Below are 20,632 nucleotides of genomic sequence, written 5' to 3' on the forward strand. Positions count from 1 at the left end.
TCAATCTCAAATCTGTCCTAGACTTTAGTCTGAAAACCAAGCAAAATAAGAATATGCTTTGGTCAAACACTTGAGATCCAAGATGACCGGTGACTTAAAAAAACTAAAAATATCCAAGGTCACATAATATGAAATATTACTACTGCTTCATCTTTCTTCTCTCTTTCTTCTCACCTTCAACCAATTACAAACTTATATGAAAAGAAAACCTAAAAAGAAACAACTAATCAAACGTTGACATGAGAGTATATTAAAAAATCAGCTAAGTAACAAAAAACTAATCTTTTTATAAGATCTAACCAAGGGAAATTGTAAGTCACACATGTAAATAACATTCTATAGTAGCAAATAAATGAAGTGTGTCATTATTTTCTTTTTCTTAGCCCAAAATCTATATGGATAAATCATGTGATGTTTATCTAGAGAAACTGTTGTATAGCACAAATTTTGCAGCAATAAGATATTTCAGGCCAGAAATAATACTCTTAACACTTGAAATTATCCCAAAATTTTTGAAGATCATTATTTAGAAAACATTGTATATAAAAACCACTTAATGGAGAAAATAAGAAACATGACCTTATAGAGACTTGCCTCCAAAGAGGGTTAACGTTGGACAAGATATCCTTAAAGAAACGAACATTCGCTTCACAATGTACCTGCAAGTTCATATGACAATGAATTGACATGCTTTTGCTTGTAAAAAATTTTCTTAATACAGTGATGAACTTCACCTTAGTCATTGAAGGGCACATCAGAGTTAAAGACAGATTTTACATATCTCTAGTGAAGAAAATACAAGTATTACCCGACTATCCATGTCAAAGTAGTTGTTAGTTCCTAATTCATGATTCTACCTCTAAATGTAACACACATAAAAATCATGTCCAATTTAAACTTTTAAAAACATTTCTAACCATTAAAAAATCATTAGAACTTTGTTTTCAAAATGTATAATGTCAGAGTATCCCAGAAACATAAACAAATCATGAGGAGCTGTACGATCATGCCTTCGCCTTGTCGCGATCCCCTGATGTACCTGAAACAATAAACTAAAACCGTAAGCCCGAAAGCTTAGTGAGTTCCCCCAAAATACCCATACCCGCAACAATATACATATAATCATAAACATCCTACTATGGGTCCAGTCAACCATCGGGTTGGAATACCCCAGGCCCTCAACCATCCGGTTGGAATGCCAACATACTATGGGTCCAATCATCATCGGGATGGAAAACCCCAGGCCCATAACCAACAGGTTGGAATGCCCACATACTATGAGTCCAGTCATCCTCGGGATGGAATACTCACGGCCCACAACCAACAGGTTGGAATGCCTAGGTCTATTGGCTTTCGCACGAAGCAGATAAGCCTCAACCACCAAACAAACATGTGCACATATAACAGATAATCACATAACAGTCTATAGACAACAACTGATCTAATGGATCGTACCACATACCACATATTATTATCCTACCCTCTAGGATGCCGAACTAACAGGTCATACCACATGTCACATAATGTCATCCTACCCTCTAGGATACCGATCTAACAGATCATACCAGCATAACATAACCAATAACAATTCAAAGGGCCGACCTTGGTGCCTTAGACCCTTGAGTATAGTGAGGATAACTTGTTGGATTAGTGTCTAAGTCCATAACTATAATTGGTATATACTTGACCCGACCCGGCATGGTCCATTTGGGTTGCATGGCATCGGGACATTTGGGTAGACCTTTTGTGAGAAGAGGATATTTGTGACATATGAATATATTATAAGTTCTAATATATTAATATGAAATCATATTATTTAATAAGTATTGATCAAGAATTAATTTGGAATCAAAAGAGACTAATTAAATATATGGGGATTGATTGTGTAAATCATTGATTCTTGTATATGTGGGCTTATGATCCATGATTCCTTATGTTGGGTTTAACCCATGTGGTGATCCATGGATACTCCATGGAGGTTAAAACCCATGGAGCATAAGGAATGAGTAAAGTCATGAGTTACACTGTGTAACCCTAATAGCCATACTATATAAAGACCTCATTGGTTGGTGAAATTGGCACTAGTGCATAACATAGAGGGCAAGCCAATTTCTAAGAGTCAAGTATCTCTTCTCATGGTTATTCCATATGTTCATGGTGTTGTGTGAACCATTTGAGTTGTCACACTTGGGGCACTAGTCTCTTAAGCTCCATGGAATCAAGCTACAACAAAGATGTATGTATTCTATCTAGTTTTGTTGTCCTAGTACATATGATTGTATGCTAGTTAGGATAATAGCTTGGAATAGTCATATTTGCATGTATAATAGAGAAAACATAGATCCAAGGTATTTAGGGTTGCATGTACACTTAGGAGTGTTAGAATGCTCAAAACCCAACATAACTCACCTCACAATGTCGCACTGAAAATGATAGGCTCAACTCTCGAATCACCAACACGAACTCCATCACCTATAGTTACCATAAAACCCTTTTTCCATAAATTTCCAAATTACCAAAATGCCCCCAGCGGTCAACTGGTCAACCCTTGGTCAAAGTCAAAGTTCACAGTCAAAGTCAACAGTCCATGTTGACCCAACTCGTCGAGTGTAGTTCACCGACTCGTCGAGTCCTTCCTGAACTCGAGAAGTCGTGAAATCCTTGGTTGACTCGTCGAGTTCCCCTATAACTCGCCGAGTTCATGCGAGTCCAAAGGTTTGGGAAAAACCCTAGCCGATTCGCCGAGTCATTCGAGTGACTCGCCGAACCCAAGGCAAACTTCATCGGACTCGCCGAGTTGTTCATCAACTAGTCGAGTTCATGACCATCTTCATATGACTCGCCGATTCGACCTTGCGACTCGCCGAGTCCCTTCAATCCTTCATCCATACAGATGCTTTTTAAGCCATGCTAAGGCTCCATATTGTAGATCCAGCTTCCCAAGGCATGTTTATCACGTAAAGTTGCAAACTTTACGTTCATGCAAGGTGATAATGACCTAAAACAAGCTAAAGAAGGGGTTGTAGGCAAAAGAGCTTCACCAACATGCTAAAGACTGAGACTTTATGATGATAAGGGCCAATATGAGCCTAGATCTGATGTTGCAACTTCAGATCTTGGTTCATCACTCGAAATGCAACACCAAATGCCCAAAATGGTCCCAAAACTCAAAATAGAAAGGGGGTTTAATTAGAAGAAACTCAAGGTGATGACTTGATACCTCCAAATCGTGACAAAGTGAGGTAGACTTCAGATTCCCAGCTGTTCCTTATTCAAAGCTTATTGGTCTTCAAACCTTTCCTCACCAAAATCCCTCTTCCAAGCTAAAAAGCACACCAATATAGAGAACAACACAAATTAGGGTTTCTGAATTCGAGAGGAACAGTAAGAGAGGCTAAGGGGGGATAAGTGATCCTTAAATAGGGTGCAAAACCCCGAAATTTAGGGTTTCATCTACCAGCTCCTACTCGTCGAGTCCCTTATTGGACTCTGCGAGTAGGTCACTAAAACACGCGGACCAACCCGCTGCTACTCGACGAGTAGGGAAACCAACTCGTCGAGTAGACCTTGAAAACAAGAAAATTCTTATATTAATTCAATACTTGAGAATCGGGACGTTACAATTCTCCCCCACTTAAACTAGAGTTCGTCCTCGAAGTCTGCCGCGACGAACAGCTCCGGATAGTGCTACCGCATCTCTGCATCTGGCTCCCAAGTCCATTCGGATCCTCTTCGGTGCTCCCAATGTACCTTTACCAAAGGTATCTCCTTGTTCCGCAGAACCTTCCTCTTCCTCTCCAGAATGGCCACGGGACTCTCCACATAATTCAGGCACTCATCGACCTGAATATCATCCAACGATACTACCGTCTCCTGATCCATAATGCATTTTCGCAATTGCGTAACGTGAAAAGTGTTGTGGATCCGACTAAGCTCCTCCGGTAGCCCTAGCCTGTAAGCTACCTTGCCAACCCTGGCAATGATCCTGAACGGCCCGATGTAATGGGGACCCAATTTCCCCCTCTTCCTGAAGCGAATCACACCCTTCCAGGGTGAGACTTTCAGGAGTACCATATCGCCCACCTGAAACTCCAACTCAGATCGGCGTCTGACAGCGTAACTCTTTTGTCGACTTTGGGCGGTCTGCAGTCTCTGCCTAATCTACTGAATCTTCTCGGTAGTCTGCAAGACTACCTTTATCCGTCCCATCACCCTGTGTCTGACCTCACCCCAACAAACTGGGGTGCGACATCTCCGTCCATACAACAGCTCGAAAGGCGGGGCGTCAATGCTGGAATGATAGCTGTTGTTGTAGGCGAACTCCACAAGCGGTAGGTGGGAATCCCAGCTCCCACCAAAGTTAATGACGCACACCCTCAAGATGTCCTCGAGGTTCTGAATAGTCCGCTCGCTCTGACCGTCTGTCTGGGAGTGAAATGTTGTGCTGAAGTGCAACCGCGTGCCCAGTTCCTAGTGGAACTTCTGCCAGAAGTGGGAGGTAAATCTAACATCTCGGTCGGAGACAATGGAGACCGGAACCCCATGGCGAGCAATGATCTCGCAAACATATATGTCGGCCAACTTCTCCGCCGACGAACTCTCCCGTATGGCCAAGAAATAGGCACTCTTGGTCAATCGATCCACGATGACTCATATGGCATCAAACCCCTTCGCCGTTCTTGGCAGTTTGGTGATAAAATCCATCGTGATCTGTTCCCATTTCCACATGGGAATCTCCAGGGGCTGCAGTTTAACATGCGGCTTCTGATGCTCGGCCTTGACCATCCTACAGGTCAAGCACCTCACGACGTACCAAGCAATTTCTCGCTTCATGCACGACCACCAGTAGCTCAAACTCAAATCCCGATACATCTTGGTGGCCCCCGGGTGAATAGAGAAGTGAGACTTATGAGCCACCTCCATGACCGTCTGTCTGACCCCACCAGTCATCAGAACCCATACCCGAACGTATCGGGTCAACAACCCCCAGCTATCCTGCACAAATCGGGCGTTCTCGCCCCTGATCCTCTCCAGTTTCCAATTCTCCGGTCGCATATCCTCCAACTGAGCATATCTGATCAAACTCACAAGCGGGGAATCCACTGCTATCCTCATACATATCGTTGGGGTGGGAGTCCCAGCTGACTTGCGGCTCAGAGCGTCCGCCACCACATTCGCTTTACCGGGGTGGTAAAGGATCTCGCAATCGTAGTCCTTGACTACATCCAGCCACCTGCGTTGCCTCATGTTCAAGTTCGGCTGATCCATGATATGTCTCAGGCTCTTGTGATCCGTGTAAATGGTACAACGGACCCCATAAAGGTAATGTATCCATATCTTGAGAGCGAACACCACCGCCCCCAACTCTAAATCATGTGTAGGGTATCTCGTCTCATGCGGCTTCAACTGTCGCGATGCATAAGCTATCACCCGTCCCCTCTGCATGAGGACTGCCCCTAAACCTGTGATGGATGCATCACATAACACCATGAAATCCTCAACTCCCTCTGGGAGTGTCAAAACTGGAGCCTCACACAACCGTTGACAGAGGGTCTCAAACGCCCTCTGCTGCTCAGGGCCCCACAGGAAATCCACCCCCTTCCTCGTCAGACGAGTGAGGGGTACTGCAATCTTGGAGAAATCCTGTATGAATCTCAGGTAGTACCCTGCCAATCCCAGAAAACTCCTGATATCTGAGGGAGATTTCGGAACCTCCCACTGCATGACTGCCTCGATTTTGGTCGGGTCGACCAAAATCCCATCCTGGTTAACGAGGTGCCCGAGGAACTGGACCTCTCGTAACCAAAACTCGCATTTCGAGAACTTGGCATATAGCCGCTCTCGTCTCAGAACTCCCAACAACTCCCTAAGATGCTCCTCGTGCTGCTCTCGAGTCTTGGAATACACCAAGATATCATCTATAAACACGATGACCGAGCGATCCAGCATCGGTCTGCACACCCGATTCATCAGATCCATGAATACTGTCGGCGCATTGGTGAGCCCAAACGACGTCACCACGAACTCGTAATGTCCATAACGAGTCCGAAATGGGGTCTTCTCCACGTCCTCCTCTCTGACCATGACCTGATGATACCCCGACCTCAAATCTATCTTGGAGAACTAAGATGCCCCCTGCAACTGATCAAAGAGATCATCTATCATTGGGAGTGGATAACGGTTCTTCACCATCAACTTGTTCAACTCCCTATAATCAATGCACATCAGGTGCGAGCCGTCCTTCTTCCTGACGAAGAGGATCGGTGCTACCCATGGAGAACTACTAGGTCGAATGAACTGCTTGCCTAGCAACTCCTACAGCTGTGATGACAACTCCTGCATCTCGGGTGGCGCCAACCGGTACGACGCCTTGGCGATAGGGGCCGCACCTGGCACTAGATCGATCCTAAACTCGACCTGTCTCTCCGGAGGCACTCCGGGTAACTCCTCCATAAACGCATCAGTAAATTCTCTGACCATCGGAACCTATGAAACTGAAAGCTGCTCCCTGGCCCGCATATCAACCACGTATGCTAAATAACCCGCACACCTGTGCTGAATATACTGTCGATCCCTGGCGGCCGAACAGAACCATGATCCCACTCTGGTGCCCTTGCCATATATGATCAGTTCTCCCCCACTTGGGGTACGAACTACTACCCGCTGGCCCTCACAATCTATCATGGCACCGAACCGACTAAGCCAATCCATCCCTACAATCACGCACACCTCCCCCATGGGAATCGGTATCAAGTCTATCGGAAAGGACACCCTGAAAATCTCCAACTCACATCCTCGGTAGACCGAAGAAGCAGAAATCCCGTGTTCGTTGGCGATGGAGATTCGCAACGGACACTCTAGCTCACCTATTGGCATACTGAACTCCCTACTGAAAGTCTGAGATACAAACGACCGACTCACCCCCGAGTCAAATAACACCAATGTGGGTAAGGAGTTTACTAAAAACGTACCTAATCACAAGTACAACAGATAAGCATACAACAGATATAACAAATGGGAGTAAGGATAGAAACATACCAGCAACCACATCTGGTGCTGCCCTGGCCCTCGGCTGTAAGCTGGAAGGCACGACCCTGAGCCTTCGGAGGCTCTGCCCTGACTGGTCTCCCATCCGTGATCCTCAAAGCAGTCGGTGCTGGAGCCTGCGCCGGGTTGGCGGCTAGTAGAGGAAACTGGGCCTTCATATGGCCCACCCGCTCACAATGATAGCAAAGCCTGACTCCGAAAGTCACAGTCGGCTGCCTGCAATCCCTGACCATATGGCCCTGCTTTCCACATCGGTGGCACCCACTCCCTGCTCGGCACGTCCCTGAATGAGCCTTCCCGCACTTCCCACAAGTGCGGCTTGGTTGTCCCCCAGTCCTGGTATCAGCGGTCTTGGACCGCTTCGGTGCCGGCTGCGACTGTGTCGGGGCCTGCCGCTGCTCCCTCAGCTGCAGCTCAAGCTCTAACTCACGCCGCCTAGCGGCCTCCTGTAACTCCAGTAGAGTATCGCATCTCTGAGTGGCAACAAACTAACAGATGTCGGTCTTGAGCATGCTCAGATAGCGTGTCATTTGAGCCTGCTTAGAGGCAAACTCTGAGCAAAACATCGCCCTCTCAGTAAACATACAGGTGATTTCCGTCACCGTCTCAATACCCTATCTCAGCTCCAAAAACTCCTGAGATAACCGCTCACGCTCGACCCTCGAAATGTAGCGAGCACGACACATGTCCCTGAACTGCTCCCAAGTAACAGCAGCTCTCTGGTCATCCGTATACGACCCCGTCATCAATCTCCACCGGTCCTTTGCCCCGGACCTCAGCAGGTTCAGGGCACATCTGACCTTCTGGTCAGTAGGACATGAACATGTAAATAAACACCCCTCCACATCCGACAGCCACCTCATGGCTACAATGGGATCCTGAGTACCATCAAAAGTCGGGGGCTTCGTGTTATCGAAGACCCGATACTGGAAAACTCGCCCCACTCCCCCTCCTGCCGCTGTTACAGCCGAGGTGGCTACAGCGGCAGCTGTCTCAATGAGGGCTGCATATCTGTCATCAAAGTACTCCATCATAGCGGACTTATAGTCCCGAACAACTCCGGAATCTGACCCCGGACAATCTCGACCACCTCCTCGCGGATGATCTCCCTGACCCGATCCTCTGTCAACACTGGCCCCTCCTGGCCGATAATCTCAGGTGCCGTTGGGGCCTCCTGATCACCTTGTTCTGATCCCGATCCGGATCCATTCGTGAAACGCCTCGTAACCACCATATTGAAACATAACAGGAAGATATCAGACAATCCACATAAATAACCGGGAACCAACTCCCGACTAAACCCTAGGGATTGTGACTTCCTTGCTACGCGTATGGGTCCTGTGCTTTCACTAGTATGGGCCCCTACTACCTTCCACACCTACCCATATTTGTCTCAAGTCTCACCACAACACCCTAACACTATACATACATCTGGTGGTCGCTCAACCTCACTCCTAGAGGAAGGCTAACTGTCTCATAACTGACCTACCAGTCTCGCACAACCCACCCATCCATGAGACTTCCACCAACCCTACAGCATTAGTGTATGATAGCCATACATAACGCTGGACCCTATAGACTTTCAAATATCCAATCCTACCCTAAGCTCCCAATCAAACAAGAACAGAACATAAGGCCAAATCAAACATTCTCAGGCTATAAGATCCTACTTATGTATAACCGTGATGCATACACTAAGCAACTACAGTAATGATGTCAATCTCATATAAAGGAAACCCTAGGCTAGCAGGCATCATGTAATCATGCAATTCTATCATGCAATTCCTGAAGATCCCTAGCCTAGCACTAGCATGCTCTTCTAACATATCACATAATAAAATAACTGTATGATATTTTGGGGTCTACTTACTGGCTCCAGCTGATCGTACACTCTGCATCCTCCTTTACTTATTTTGGAAACCCTTTGAAAATCTTTTCCTTAATTTGAGACTGGAGTCACACGAGGGTTCCTCCAATTCACTCAAACCAAAGCTCTGATACCAACATGTAACACACATAAAAATCATGCCCAATTTAAACTTTTAAAAACATTTCTAACCATTAAAAATCATTACAACTTTGTTTTCAAAATGTATAATGTCAGAGTATCCCAGAAACATAAACAAATCATGAGGAGCTGTACGATCATGCCTTCGCCTTGCCGCGATCCCCTGATGTACCTGAAACAATAAACTGAAACCGTAAGCCCGAAAGATTAGTGAGTTCCCCCAAAATACTCATACCCGTAACAATACACATATAATCCTAAACAACATAATATGGGTCCAGTCAACCATCGGGTTGGAATACCCGAGGCCCTCAACCATCCGGTTGGAATGCCAACATACTATGGGTCCAATAATCCTCAGGATGGAATACCCCAGGCCCACAACCAACAGGTTGGAATGCCCACATACTATAAGTCCAGTCATCCTCGGGATGGAATACTCACGGCCCACAACCAACAGGTTGGAATGCCCAGGTCTATTGGCTTTCGCACGAAGCAGATAAGCCTCAACCACCAAACAAACATGTGCACATATAACGGCTAATCACATAACATTCTATAGACAACAATTGATCTAATAGATCGTACCACATACCACATATTATTATCCTACCCTCTAGGATGCCGAACTAACAGGTGATACCACATGTCACATAATGTCATCCTACCCTCTAGGATACCGATCTAACAGACCATACCAGCATAACATAACCAATAACAATTCAAAGGGCCGACCTTGGTGTCTTAGACCCTTGAGTATAGTGAGGATAACTCACCTCACAATGTCGCACTGAAAATGATAGGCTCAACTCTCGAATCACCAACACGAACTCCACCACCTATAGTTACCATAAAACCCTTTTTCCATAAATTTCCAAATTACCAAAATGCCCCCAGAGGTCAACTGGTCAACTCTTGGTCAAAGTCAAAGTCCACGGTCAAAGTCAACAGTCCATGTTGACCCGACTCGTCGAGTGTAGTTCACCGACTCGTCGAGTCCTTCCTGAACTCGAGAAGTCGTGAAATCCTTGGTTGACTCGCCCTATAACTCGCCAAGTTCATGCGTGTCCAAAGGTTTGGGAAAAACCCTAGCCGATTCGCTGAGTCATTCGACTGACTCGCCGAGCCCAAGGCAAACTTCATCGGACTCGTCGTGTTGTTCATCAACTCGTCGAGTTCATGACCATCTTCATATGACTCGCCGGGTCGACCTTGCGACTCGTCGAGTCCCTTCAATTCTTCATTCATACAAATGCTTTTTAAGCCATGCTAAGGCTCCATATTGTAGATCCAGCTTCCCAAGGCATGCTTATCACGTAAAGTTGCAAACTTTACGTGCATGCAAGGTGATAATGACCTAAAACAAGCTAAACAAGGGGTTCTAGGCAAAAGAGCTTCACCAACATGCTAAAGACTGAGACTTTATGATGATAAGGCCCAAGATGAGCCTGGATCTGAAGTTGCAACTTCAGATCTTGGGTCATCACTCGAAATGCAACACCAAATGCCCAAAATGGTCCCAAAACTCAAAATAAAAAGGGGGTTTAACTAGAAGAAACTCAAGGTGATGACTTGATACCTCCAAATGGTGACAAACTGAGGTAGACTTCAGATCCTCAGCTGTTCCTTGTTCAAAGCTTCTTGGTCTTCAAACCTTTCCTCACCAAAATCTCTCTTCCAAGCTAAGAAGCACACAAATATAGAGAACAACACGAATTAGGGTTTCTGAATTCGAGGGGAGCAGTAAGAGAGGCTAAGGGGGGATAAGTGATCCTTAAATAGGGTGCAAAACCCCGAAATTTAGGGTTTCATCTGCCAGCTCCTACTCGTCGAGTCCCTTATTGGACTCGGCGAGTAGGTCACTAAAACACGTGGACCAACCCGCTGCTACTCGACGAGTAGGTCAACCAACTCGTCGAGTAGACCTTCAAAACAAGAAAATTCTTATATTAATTCAATACCTGGGAATCGGGGCGTTACACTAAACTACTTGAAATGACCCAAACATCTGCAAAATTCTGAAGTTCAAGCTCTCATTTAATCAGAAAAGACTAATAATTAAAGTTCTTCAAGAGACGTTATAACTCAAGGTAACATCCAGTAGTTAATAATGTAAAATCATTATAGACACAACAAATTCACCAAAAATGTTCATAAAAAAACTATTAATAGGAGTACCTGGTAGAGGTTCATATTTGGTGGTGACGGGTGTGTAGCTGGAATCGGTTCATAAAGTACAAGAATGAATGAAAGAGAGAGTGATATTGTACATGAGAAGAAATTGATGAAGGAAAACATCAATCAGATGAAGGAGAAATTGATCAGAACCCTTTATTCAGGAAAAAATGAACATAAAAATAAGAAGAAAAAGTGAAATCGATACCTAGTTGGATGCTGGAGAAATAGATGAAAGTCCTTCTGAATGAGTGAAAAAGCTACTGACATTTGAACCCACACCACATTGCCATCCACTTCCATAAAGCCTATCAAATTCTAGCAAATTCATTGAAACTATTTGACAAAATATATCACAAAAAAAATATATTTTTAAGAAAAAACCTTCTTGAAGCAACAAAGGAGATTTTGTAGTCAACAACATTGTAGAGATCAAAGAGCTTGAGATGCAATATCTATGGCATGATCCTGCATCTTCAATGGAATATTTGTATAAATATAAGATGAGATTTAATGAAACAATTGACTTACCGAGTGATATTATGCACTCCATACAATCAACAAGTTTATCAAATCATGAAGCCACCATAAACTTACCCTTGCTTGTAAATGTTGTCAAAAATAGAATCCAAATAGTTATGAGGCATCTTTGATATTTTTTAAATGCAACTTCAGAAGTATATGTCATCTTTGTCTATAGTATCTGTTTTTAAATCGGACAACCCAGCCCCTGTCCTTGCCCTTCCAACCAAATCTCAAAAGTTTTCTGGCCTCTAAAATGTCATTTCACCATAATTCTTGGTAGACATACCAACTTAAAAGTATATAGGAAATCACAATAATGTCTTTCTCGAGTCAATGCCAGGCTAAAGAAAAACAGACGTTTACTGTTTAGAATTGTACACTTTAAAAGTCACAAGAATTCTTGGTAGACATACCACTTTCTATTGTTAAAGCTTGTACATGCAAAATCATATAGCAAGTGTGAAGCAACCAAATCTTCACAATTGGCTTTTATACTCTCATTATGTTATTCAAATAACCGACATTAATAACCAACAACCAAGATGCCCTAAAATCAAAACCATAACATGAAAAAATTGTAGAAAATTGAAAGAAGAATCCAAACTTTCTATTAATCAGAGCACCATAGCATCAATTTTTTCATAAAAGCAACAACTTAACCACATCAATTTATTCTTCTTCTTACTGCTCTAAATGGAAAAAATGACAGTAATAAAAAGGAAGTGTTTTTGCCCAATTTGAAGGTGGCTCTTTGTCTAAACTTCTATGGTACACTCCTATCTCTAAATGCACTGGTGTTGTTTAGGGATGATTTACATAGAAAAATCTCAGTATGAATTGCTTGAGACATTAATACCATTTTTTTATCCCTGCATGATACACAACCAACTTGAGTTGAAAGCTTACAAAAATGAATTCAAAGAATCCTAAGCATAAACAGGTTTTGATTTTGGTAAGATAATAACCTTCAATGAGTATACATCGTCCAAATATAGTCAAGTAACCACAATAATGACATATAGCAATCTGCAAAAAAAAAGTTGGTTGTTCAGATACAACTATTTTTATTTCCTCCAATGCACTATTTTTATCAGTTATCACAGTCAAACTTTGGGATTTTGCAGCAACATATCAGAAATTCAGAACCGAACTTTGATTACAGTCAAACACTAAATAACTATCCAAACCCACTAATCAAAGACCATTATACTTCCTACATAGAAAATCAAGTCAAATCAGTTCAATTCTAAACATCAATTCATATGTGTGAACAACATAAAACAAATATAAAGGAAATTGATCTTTTCGTACTTACAAGTGTAGTACGATGCATAAACTATTAAGAAGGTATATTGAATCATTATCCGAATAGATATGGAGAATAAGGGATATGGGAAATTGTGAGCTGTATAGAGAATAAGGGAGAGGGGTAACATAACAGAAACAATTTACAAACATTAAATTTGATCAAACGCACCTTCTTAGTTCACCATTATCTCTCAGTTTTAACCGATCAACAGATGGTTACATTTAACCCTAGAAGTCATTATCTGGACAAAGATGAACAATAGATATAATGAACATCCAATCGATTGAGTAAGGGTTTTGCGTGAATAATGGCAACGCTTGATAGTCGACTCCTCGTCTTCTGTAACTAGGCGCAAGATCCCTTCAATTCCTTCTTAATTACCGATTTCGACTCTCCGTTCTCCATAAGTGATACAGATTGAAAAAGATTTCGATCATTATATAGGCCCGATTTCTATGTCGTGGTTAGAGCAGTTACCGACTATGAAGGAACCTAGCTCCGTATCATGATGATTGAAGGAGAACTACCATGTCTTCAACGAACTGAAAACCGATTGAACGTGGAGGAGAAACGATTGAAAGATGAAAACGGTTGGCCGATAACCGTGATTCTTGAGTTATTGCGGTTAGGATTAAATGTGGGAAGAGTTTGAACGGCTGAGATTTTGACGACGGTTTTCCACTCACCGTCGTCAATAGTATTAATAATTAATAATAATAATTCCATAGCCACCCGCTGTTTTTTTTCATTCCTTTCCTCCACTGAATTATATGTCCCGATTTTTCCCTCCATAAATTTTTATTTGAATCTTGAAATCGCAAGCACAGCAAAACCACCGTCTATTCAAATCAACACAAAGTTCTCTATTTGAATAGATGAAATCGATATACGTAGTAGCAGCAACCAAATCTTTGAACGTTCATTATTTTGATTATTAGTTGATTCGCTGTTGAAGCTAATCAAAATTAAGGTGAATATTTTTCATCCTCGTCTGTCTTCTTTCTCTATATCACTTCCCTTTATAACAAATCTTGGATTTTTTGCTTAAGCTGGTTTTTTGTAAACCAACTTCTGGTATGAAGATACCTATTACCTGTTTGATAAAATGTCTCAACGAGTTTGCTTATAGAATTCAAGGTCGTCTGATATGGGATCAAATTGTAATAATCTGTATGCAAATTTGTTACATGTACAATGATAAAATTATTTTTTTGTGATTCCTTCTTGCTAGATGTATCAGGTTATTGGTGCAGGAAATATGTGCAAAAACAACACTTGGAGGACCTCTGTTGAAAGGGGTTGCGACTTGTGAATGCACAAAGGGTAATGAATTCAACCGGAGATGTGTTTGAGAGTCAACATGGCAGGATGAAACTATTTCCTATGTCAGATGAGAAGAAATTTATCAACTCTATTGATTGTATGTCATACATCATGTACACACTACACTTAAATATAAAAATATTTCGAGTTTGATAGAGGAGAATGGATGGAATATCCTGATTAAGGTGATAAATGAAGCAAACCTGGTGTGAGATTTTTCTTGATTTTGCATCTTTTTAAGTTGTAAACTTTGTGGTTTCAAAAAATGTTATTTTTGTTTAATCTTTTGAACACGCTAAAATATTATTATGAGATAAATCTTTTGAAGTGTTTTATTATTAGAACATTGGTTTTTACTTAATTACTTTTATGTCATGTGATAATTCTAATTTTTAATTAATATCTATTTGTAATATTATAAAATATAATTTTTTACTAGATAGTGTGTAAAATAAAATAAATAGTATGTATCTTGTGTTGAGGGTATTTTTATCATTGTTGTTTAATTTCATTTCATTCATTTTTTTTTTCATACCTAACAAACAGCGTAAAATTAATAATTCATTATATTAAAAGAGAGTAACAATAGGTGACAATAGAATGAAAATGGATCATTCAATTTCTTGGTTCACTCTATTCTTTTGTCATTCTATTATATCCACCAAACATCTTATATTAAATTATGCTAGGACCGAGTAAAAATAAACATTAGAATTGTTATAAACCCAATTATTTTATTTTTCTAAATCGAAGCTAGGGATTGTAGTAAGGTAGTAATGAATAGAGGTGTAAACGAGTCGAGCCGAGTCTGAGCTTAGTCAGGCTTGGCTCGGGCTCGTTATGTTATGAGGGGGCTCAAGCTCGAGCCCAGCTCGATTCGAGCTTTATTGTACAAAGCTCAGCTCAAGCTCGTGAAGAATTATACAGGCTCGGCTCGGGCTCGAGATCTGCTTGTTTATTGTCTAATAAGCCTAAATAAGCTTAAGCTCGGTTCAAACTCGTTAAGAAGCTCGTTTACTAATATCCTAAATCCCTGATTCCTCAATTTTTTATTTTAATATATAAAAATAATAATAATGTATATTATATATAGGCTCGTTTAGGCTCGTGAACTCACTGATTGAAGCTAGGTTCGAACTCACTTAATAAATGAAACTCATATTTAGGCTCGAGCTCCACTCAGACTCGTTTAATTCAATCTTGAGTCGAGCTTTTAACGAGTCGATTCTGAATAGTTTGGCTCACTTACACCCCTAATAACAAATGGTCAAAAAGGTTTTGTGAGCTATAATAATTTTTTCTCCTTAGCTACAAATAGGGGTGAGCAGAAACCGATCCGAAACCCGAAAACAACTGCAAGCATTGCGGCCGAAAAACTGAAACAAAAACAAAAACCGATACTACAAACCGAAAAGTTTGGATGCGGTTCGATTTTATATTGAATAACTGTACCAAATTAACCGAAATAACCACATAATTTAATATATTATTTAACTATTTATAATAGTATTATTTAATTAATACAAATATATTATGTGATTGCATGCTTGTTAATGTCATTAATGGATAGATTAGCTATAATGGAGACGGAAATTTGTTGAACAATGAAATTCATTTTATTTATGTTTGTGTTTAAGAAAACAACTACTGATTCCTTAGGTTATTCATAAACTGCATAATGCTTTATGTTATACATTAGGATGAATTTGTTAGTTCATAAATTACATAATGCTTTATCTTTTCTTTTAATATAATAAAAAGCAACTTGCAAGATAAAAGGGATCAAAATGGTGATTTATTTGCAAACAAAAATCTAGAAATAAATAAACTTCTATCAAAAAATTATATAAATAAAAGAAAGTCAACTGAAAAATCTGTTTTGGACATGAAAAACCGTATCATTTTAACCGCAAACCGCACCACCTCACTTTGTGGTTAAAAACAAAAAACTGCACCGAAATAACCGCAAAACCGTAAAAATAAGCGTAATAACCGAACCAAAATAAACCGCAATTTTCGATTTTTAACTATAAATAACTGCAACTTGCGGTTGTGGTTACGGTTTGATCCAAAAACCGCATCCAACCATACCATATTTACCATATTCACTAAGAGCTATAAATTACAAAGTGACAACTGGTGACGTAGATATCAAAAATGGCTGTCTTCTTTATTATATCTAAAAACCGAGGGCAAAAGTGGAATTCGATTAGTTAAATAACCTAACAAGAAGAGAGGTTGGATCCATTGACGTTGTGGGGGTCGGGGTCCTCGATAAAAGCGACCATAATCTTGCCTTCAAATTATGATTTTCCTCAAATACCCTTACTGTACAAGAATGCCTTACCGAAAGCATCTCCCAATCACCTTCTATGTACAACTTGACATTGCAGGAATCACAAAAGATATCCCCGAGACCCCACCACCACATACCCCTGAATATTATTCTTTGGTTACATTCAGAATTACTTTTATGCCCTCCAGTGTTTTCAAGAAGTCCGATACAAGCAAAGGGTCAACTTTGCTTCACACACACCTCATTTTATATTTATAACTTATAACGCGCTCCATTATTATATTTGTTAAAATCACATTTTCTTTTTTGGAAATAATAATAGATTTGATAATTGTAAAATTGTATAAAGTACATAACAATTTTGACTATTTATTGGATATGAATCATATGATGCGGTCTATATAATATAAACAAATCTAATGTTTCTTTTTGTGCTTTTTTATAAAGTTTATAAGGTTTCTATTCGATAAAAATATTTGAAAAAAACATACTAAAATGTCACGTCTTTTTATGTAAATAACATTTTAAGGTTATGAACGTATTTCACAAAACTAGTTGGAAGTTGAAAGCTGATAAGTGATAACCGATAACTGAAAGCTGTATTTTTATTTTTAAACAAATGTTCGGAAATAATAACTAAAAGCTTTTAAATCATATAAAATTACATAAAAAAAAGTTATCTGAAGCACATCATTAATTTTAAAAAATGATATATAAGTGATTTTGTAAAATTATAAAATAGTTTTATGTGGAATATGTCCTATTTGTATAAAAAACCTTTTGGATTTGTAATTTTTTGTTTTGGTTAAATGTTATAAGCTTTATAAAGTTTTTTTTTTTCCGAATTTTTGATAAAAGCTAAAAGTTAAAAATTTTCAAAAAATATATGTGGAATATGTCCTATTTGTATAAAAATACAATATTTTGACTATTATTATTTTTATTCTTTATAACTATAAACATGTAAACCATGTAAACAGACAAAAACGATAATTTTGATTTGTTTTTTAAAAACAACAATTTAGTTCTTATATGAAAAATGACGAAATTAAATTTTCTCATTTATAAACCTTAAAAGTATTAAAGAATTGAGAGTGGTATATTCAATTACTTTTAGAGTTTTGTAAAAGGACTTTATTAAAATACACACCCTTTTTTTAGAGTTTTTGTACATAAAAAATGGAAAACAATCAAGGGCAAAACCGTAAATAAAAAGGTAATGGCAGTTTCGCAAATATATAGAAAACAAGGTACAAATATAAATACTCTAAATAAAGCACATCACAATTCACAGGTGAGTAGAGGGTTTATCGATGGTATAAATACTTGCGTCGTTCCACCACTGCTCATTTGCTCTCCATCTGAATCTCTTTCTGATATCCAGTCGCCTTTTTCTCTCCCCTTTTTTTGATTTTCATCAAATCTAATCAAAATGGGAGAGGAGAAACCAAAGCTAATCGGTGGTGTGTGGCCGACCGTTAAACCGTTTATCAATGGCGGAGCATCTGGTATGCTTGCTACCTGTGTCATTCAACCCATCGATATGATCAAGGTATGTTTAGATAGGATAAAATCTGTATTTTATGTTCTCAAAATGATTAGGGCTTAAATGTTCTCTAGATCTCGTTCTTTATGTGGGGTGCGGATCTTCGTAACTATGGTTACTGGATACTTTAAATTTAGAAATTTGTAGGTATCAGATCTTATTTTAGGTTTTCATTTCTCGAGCTAGATGCTTAGTAATTTTCATTTCTGAGGGAAGGAATTGTCATTTTAGTAATCGGAACTAACGAGTATTTGCGTGTTAGACGATATGCGTAAATGCTTTTCATCATGGATCGGATATTTTAAGACGATTTGTTTCAACGATTTGATCGGAATCCTTTTATAGCTACTATGTAGCATGTTGACCTGATTGCTTGTCTCGCGTTGAATCAATCAAATCTTCTTATAATCATTTATTTGATCTGAACTGTATATTATGCTTGATCTAATTTCATTGACATGATTTACTATTTACAGGTGAGAATTCAATTGGGTCAGGGATCTGCAGGCGATGTGACAAAGACTATGCTGAAGAATGAGGGAGTCGGTGCCTTCTATAAGGTTTGTCCTCTTCTTTGTCTCTGTCGATGTGATAATTTCAAATGATCTAAATCCCAAATTGTAAGGTTTTTCTTACTCTGATTCTTCATAACCCCTTCCCTAATTCTCATTTCTTTATCATACGTTAGTACTACATTCATCATTCTTCATCTACTGATCTGTGAAGCAAATTGTTTTGAACAGGGTCTTTCTGCTGGATTACTTAGACAAGCTACATACACAACAGCCAGACTTGGTACATTCAGGTACACCATTAATGGTTCATCAACCTAAAAAACACAGATTTATTGTTTTTGGTTGTTTATGTGACTCTTTAATTACCTGATAGGATTCTGACAAACAAGGCACTTGAAGCAAACGATGGAAAGCCACTACCTTTATATCAAAAAGCTCTCTGTGGGCTGACAGCTGGCGCAATCGGAGCCTGTGTAGGAAGCCCTGCTGACCTGGCACTCATCCGTATGCAAGCTGATGCTACCCTACCCTTAGCCCAACGTCGTAACTACACAAACGCATTCCATGCTCTCTACAGAATCACTGCAGATGAAGGAGTTTTAGCTCTCTGGAAAGGTGCGGGTCCCACTGTAGTTAGGGCAATGGCATTGAACATGGGCATGCTTGCATCCTATGATCAAAGTGTCGAGTTCTTCAAAGACAATCTTGGCTTTGGTGAAGCTGCTACAATTGTAGGTAAGATCAAATCACAAAACCATAAAACTATAAAATTACAAAAACAGAAGTTTATGATTTTTTGATTTTGGGAATGATTTCAGGGGCGAGTTCTATATCAGGGTTCTTTGCTGCTGCATGTAGTTTACCCTTTGACTTTGTGAAAACACAAATACAGAAGATGCAACCTGATGCTACAGGGAAATACCCGTATACAGGATCTCTAGATTGTGCCATGAAAACACTCAAAGCTGGAGGACCTTTCAAATTCTACACAGGGTTTCCAGTATACTGTGTTAGGATTGCGCCACATGTCATGGTTTGTATTTGTACTCTTTTCTTTCTCATTTTTGTAACTGAAAAGTCAAAGGGTGTTTTTTTTTATTATATGTGTGTTTCTGATTGGTGGATTTGTGGGGTGACAGATGACGTGGATTTTCTTGAACCAAATTCAGAAACTGGAGAAGAAGGCTGGATTATAATTTTAATTTTAGTGGGAAGATTATGAGGAAATAATACGACTTGGCTTTTCTGTGTTGTACTGGTTGCGGATTTTTGGTTGCTTACACCTTCAAGTGAGTTTATACTTTTTTGGAATGAATGAAAGCTTAGAATTGTTGTAATGACATTTGAATTGAAGTACAATTGTTTTAGGGTAGTGGGGGATTTGATTAATCTGGGGTAGCAAGAGTCCAGTTTCTGGGTCAAAACTCAAAAATCAAAATGTTGTTTTGAGCAAATAAAAAACGTGTACTTGAGAATTTTGGATTGGGTTCGAGTTTTTTGCATGATTATTTCTCAATTTGAATCATTTATGCTGTTTTTAATTCTTGTGTCAATAAAACATGCTTAAGGTGCAAGAAACATGAGGTTATTATAATGTTGAGATTCTGCATGCATTAATTAAAAGAAGTCATGAGTGTAATGAATCTAACATCAAATGTATTTTATAGTAAGTTTTTAAATGTTTATTTATGTTAATCATCATGGTATGTTATGTTGATCATTTCACAAGTTAATGATACACATACTTGCAACAAAAAGAAAACCTTTAGTGGCTAAAACTTACGTTGCTATGGCTTTGTAATGTCAAATTAGTAGAACATGTAAACGAGTTATGGTTCACTTGATTTCAGGTAAATAGACCAAAAAATAATAAAATAAAAAGTTTTAG

The 20,632-nt window shown here is 39.7% G+C and overlaps 1 protein-coding gene and 1 long non-coding RNA gene across 4 annotated transcripts; one reads left to right on the forward strand and one right to left on the reverse strand.

Moving 5' to 3' along the window:
- Positions 1–960: 960 nt before the first annotated feature.
- On the reverse strand, positions 961–13,346 carry LOC145119041 (uncharacterized). Of its 3 annotated transcripts, none has more exons than XR_013713614.1 (10): positions 13,233–13,346; positions 12,721–12,781; positions 11,615–11,698; positions 11,439–11,538; positions 11,234–11,271; positions 11,017–11,073; positions 10,635–10,737; positions 9,832–9,894; positions 8,918–9,227; positions 961–1,039 (listed from the first exon to the last, which is right to left on the reverse strand). It is a non-coding gene; the product is annotated as an uncharacterized LOC145119041 (long non-coding RNA). The 3 variants fall into 3 exon arrangements; XR_013713615.1 differs by having other exon boundaries at positions 11,017–11,063; positions 11,615–11,704; XR_013713613.1 differs by having other exon boundaries at positions 11,615–11,704.
- A 4,668-nt stretch (positions 13,347–18,014) lies between these two features.
- LOC145120047 (mitochondrial dicarboxylate/tricarboxylate transporter DTC-like) lies at positions 18,015–20,133 on the forward strand. The gene is made up of 6 exons (XM_079055836.1): positions 18,015–18,235; positions 18,706–18,789; positions 18,973–19,034; positions 19,118–19,479; positions 19,563–19,777; positions 19,884–20,133. Exons 1-6 carry the CDS (start codon positions 18,116–18,118, stop codon positions 19,938–19,940), a joined length of 900 nt encoding a protein of 299 aa, XP_078911962.1. The 5' UTR covers positions 18,015–18,115; the 3' UTR covers positions 19,941–20,133.
- The last annotated feature ends 499 nt before the right edge of the window (positions 20,134–20,632 follow it).

The sequence above is a fragment of the Lactuca virosa genome, chromosome 6 (genome assembly GCF_052849685.1).
Source record: "Lactuca virosa cultivar CGN04683 chromosome 6, Lactuca_virosa_CGN04683_v6, whole genome shotgun sequence".
NCBI lineage: Eukaryota > Viridiplantae > Streptophyta > Magnoliopsida > Asterales > Asteraceae > Lactuca > Lactuca virosa.

What these genes read in the sequence shown, in the direction of transcription:
- LOC145120047 (XM_079055836.1), top strand. Translation starts at nt 18,116, where the DNA reads ATGGGAGAGGAGAAACCAAAGCTAATCGGTGGTGTGTGGCCGACCGTT. An exon ending in GAGTCGGTGCCTTCTATAAG is followed by an intron (nt 18,790 to 18,972) that starts GTTTGTCCTCTT and finishes TGTTTTGAACAG; the next exon opens with GGTCTTTCTGCTGGATTACT. An exon ending in TGAAGCTGCTACAATTGTAG is followed by an intron (nt 19,480 to 19,562) that starts GTAAGATCAAAT and finishes GAATGATTTCAG; the next exon opens with GGGCGAGTTCTATATCAGGG.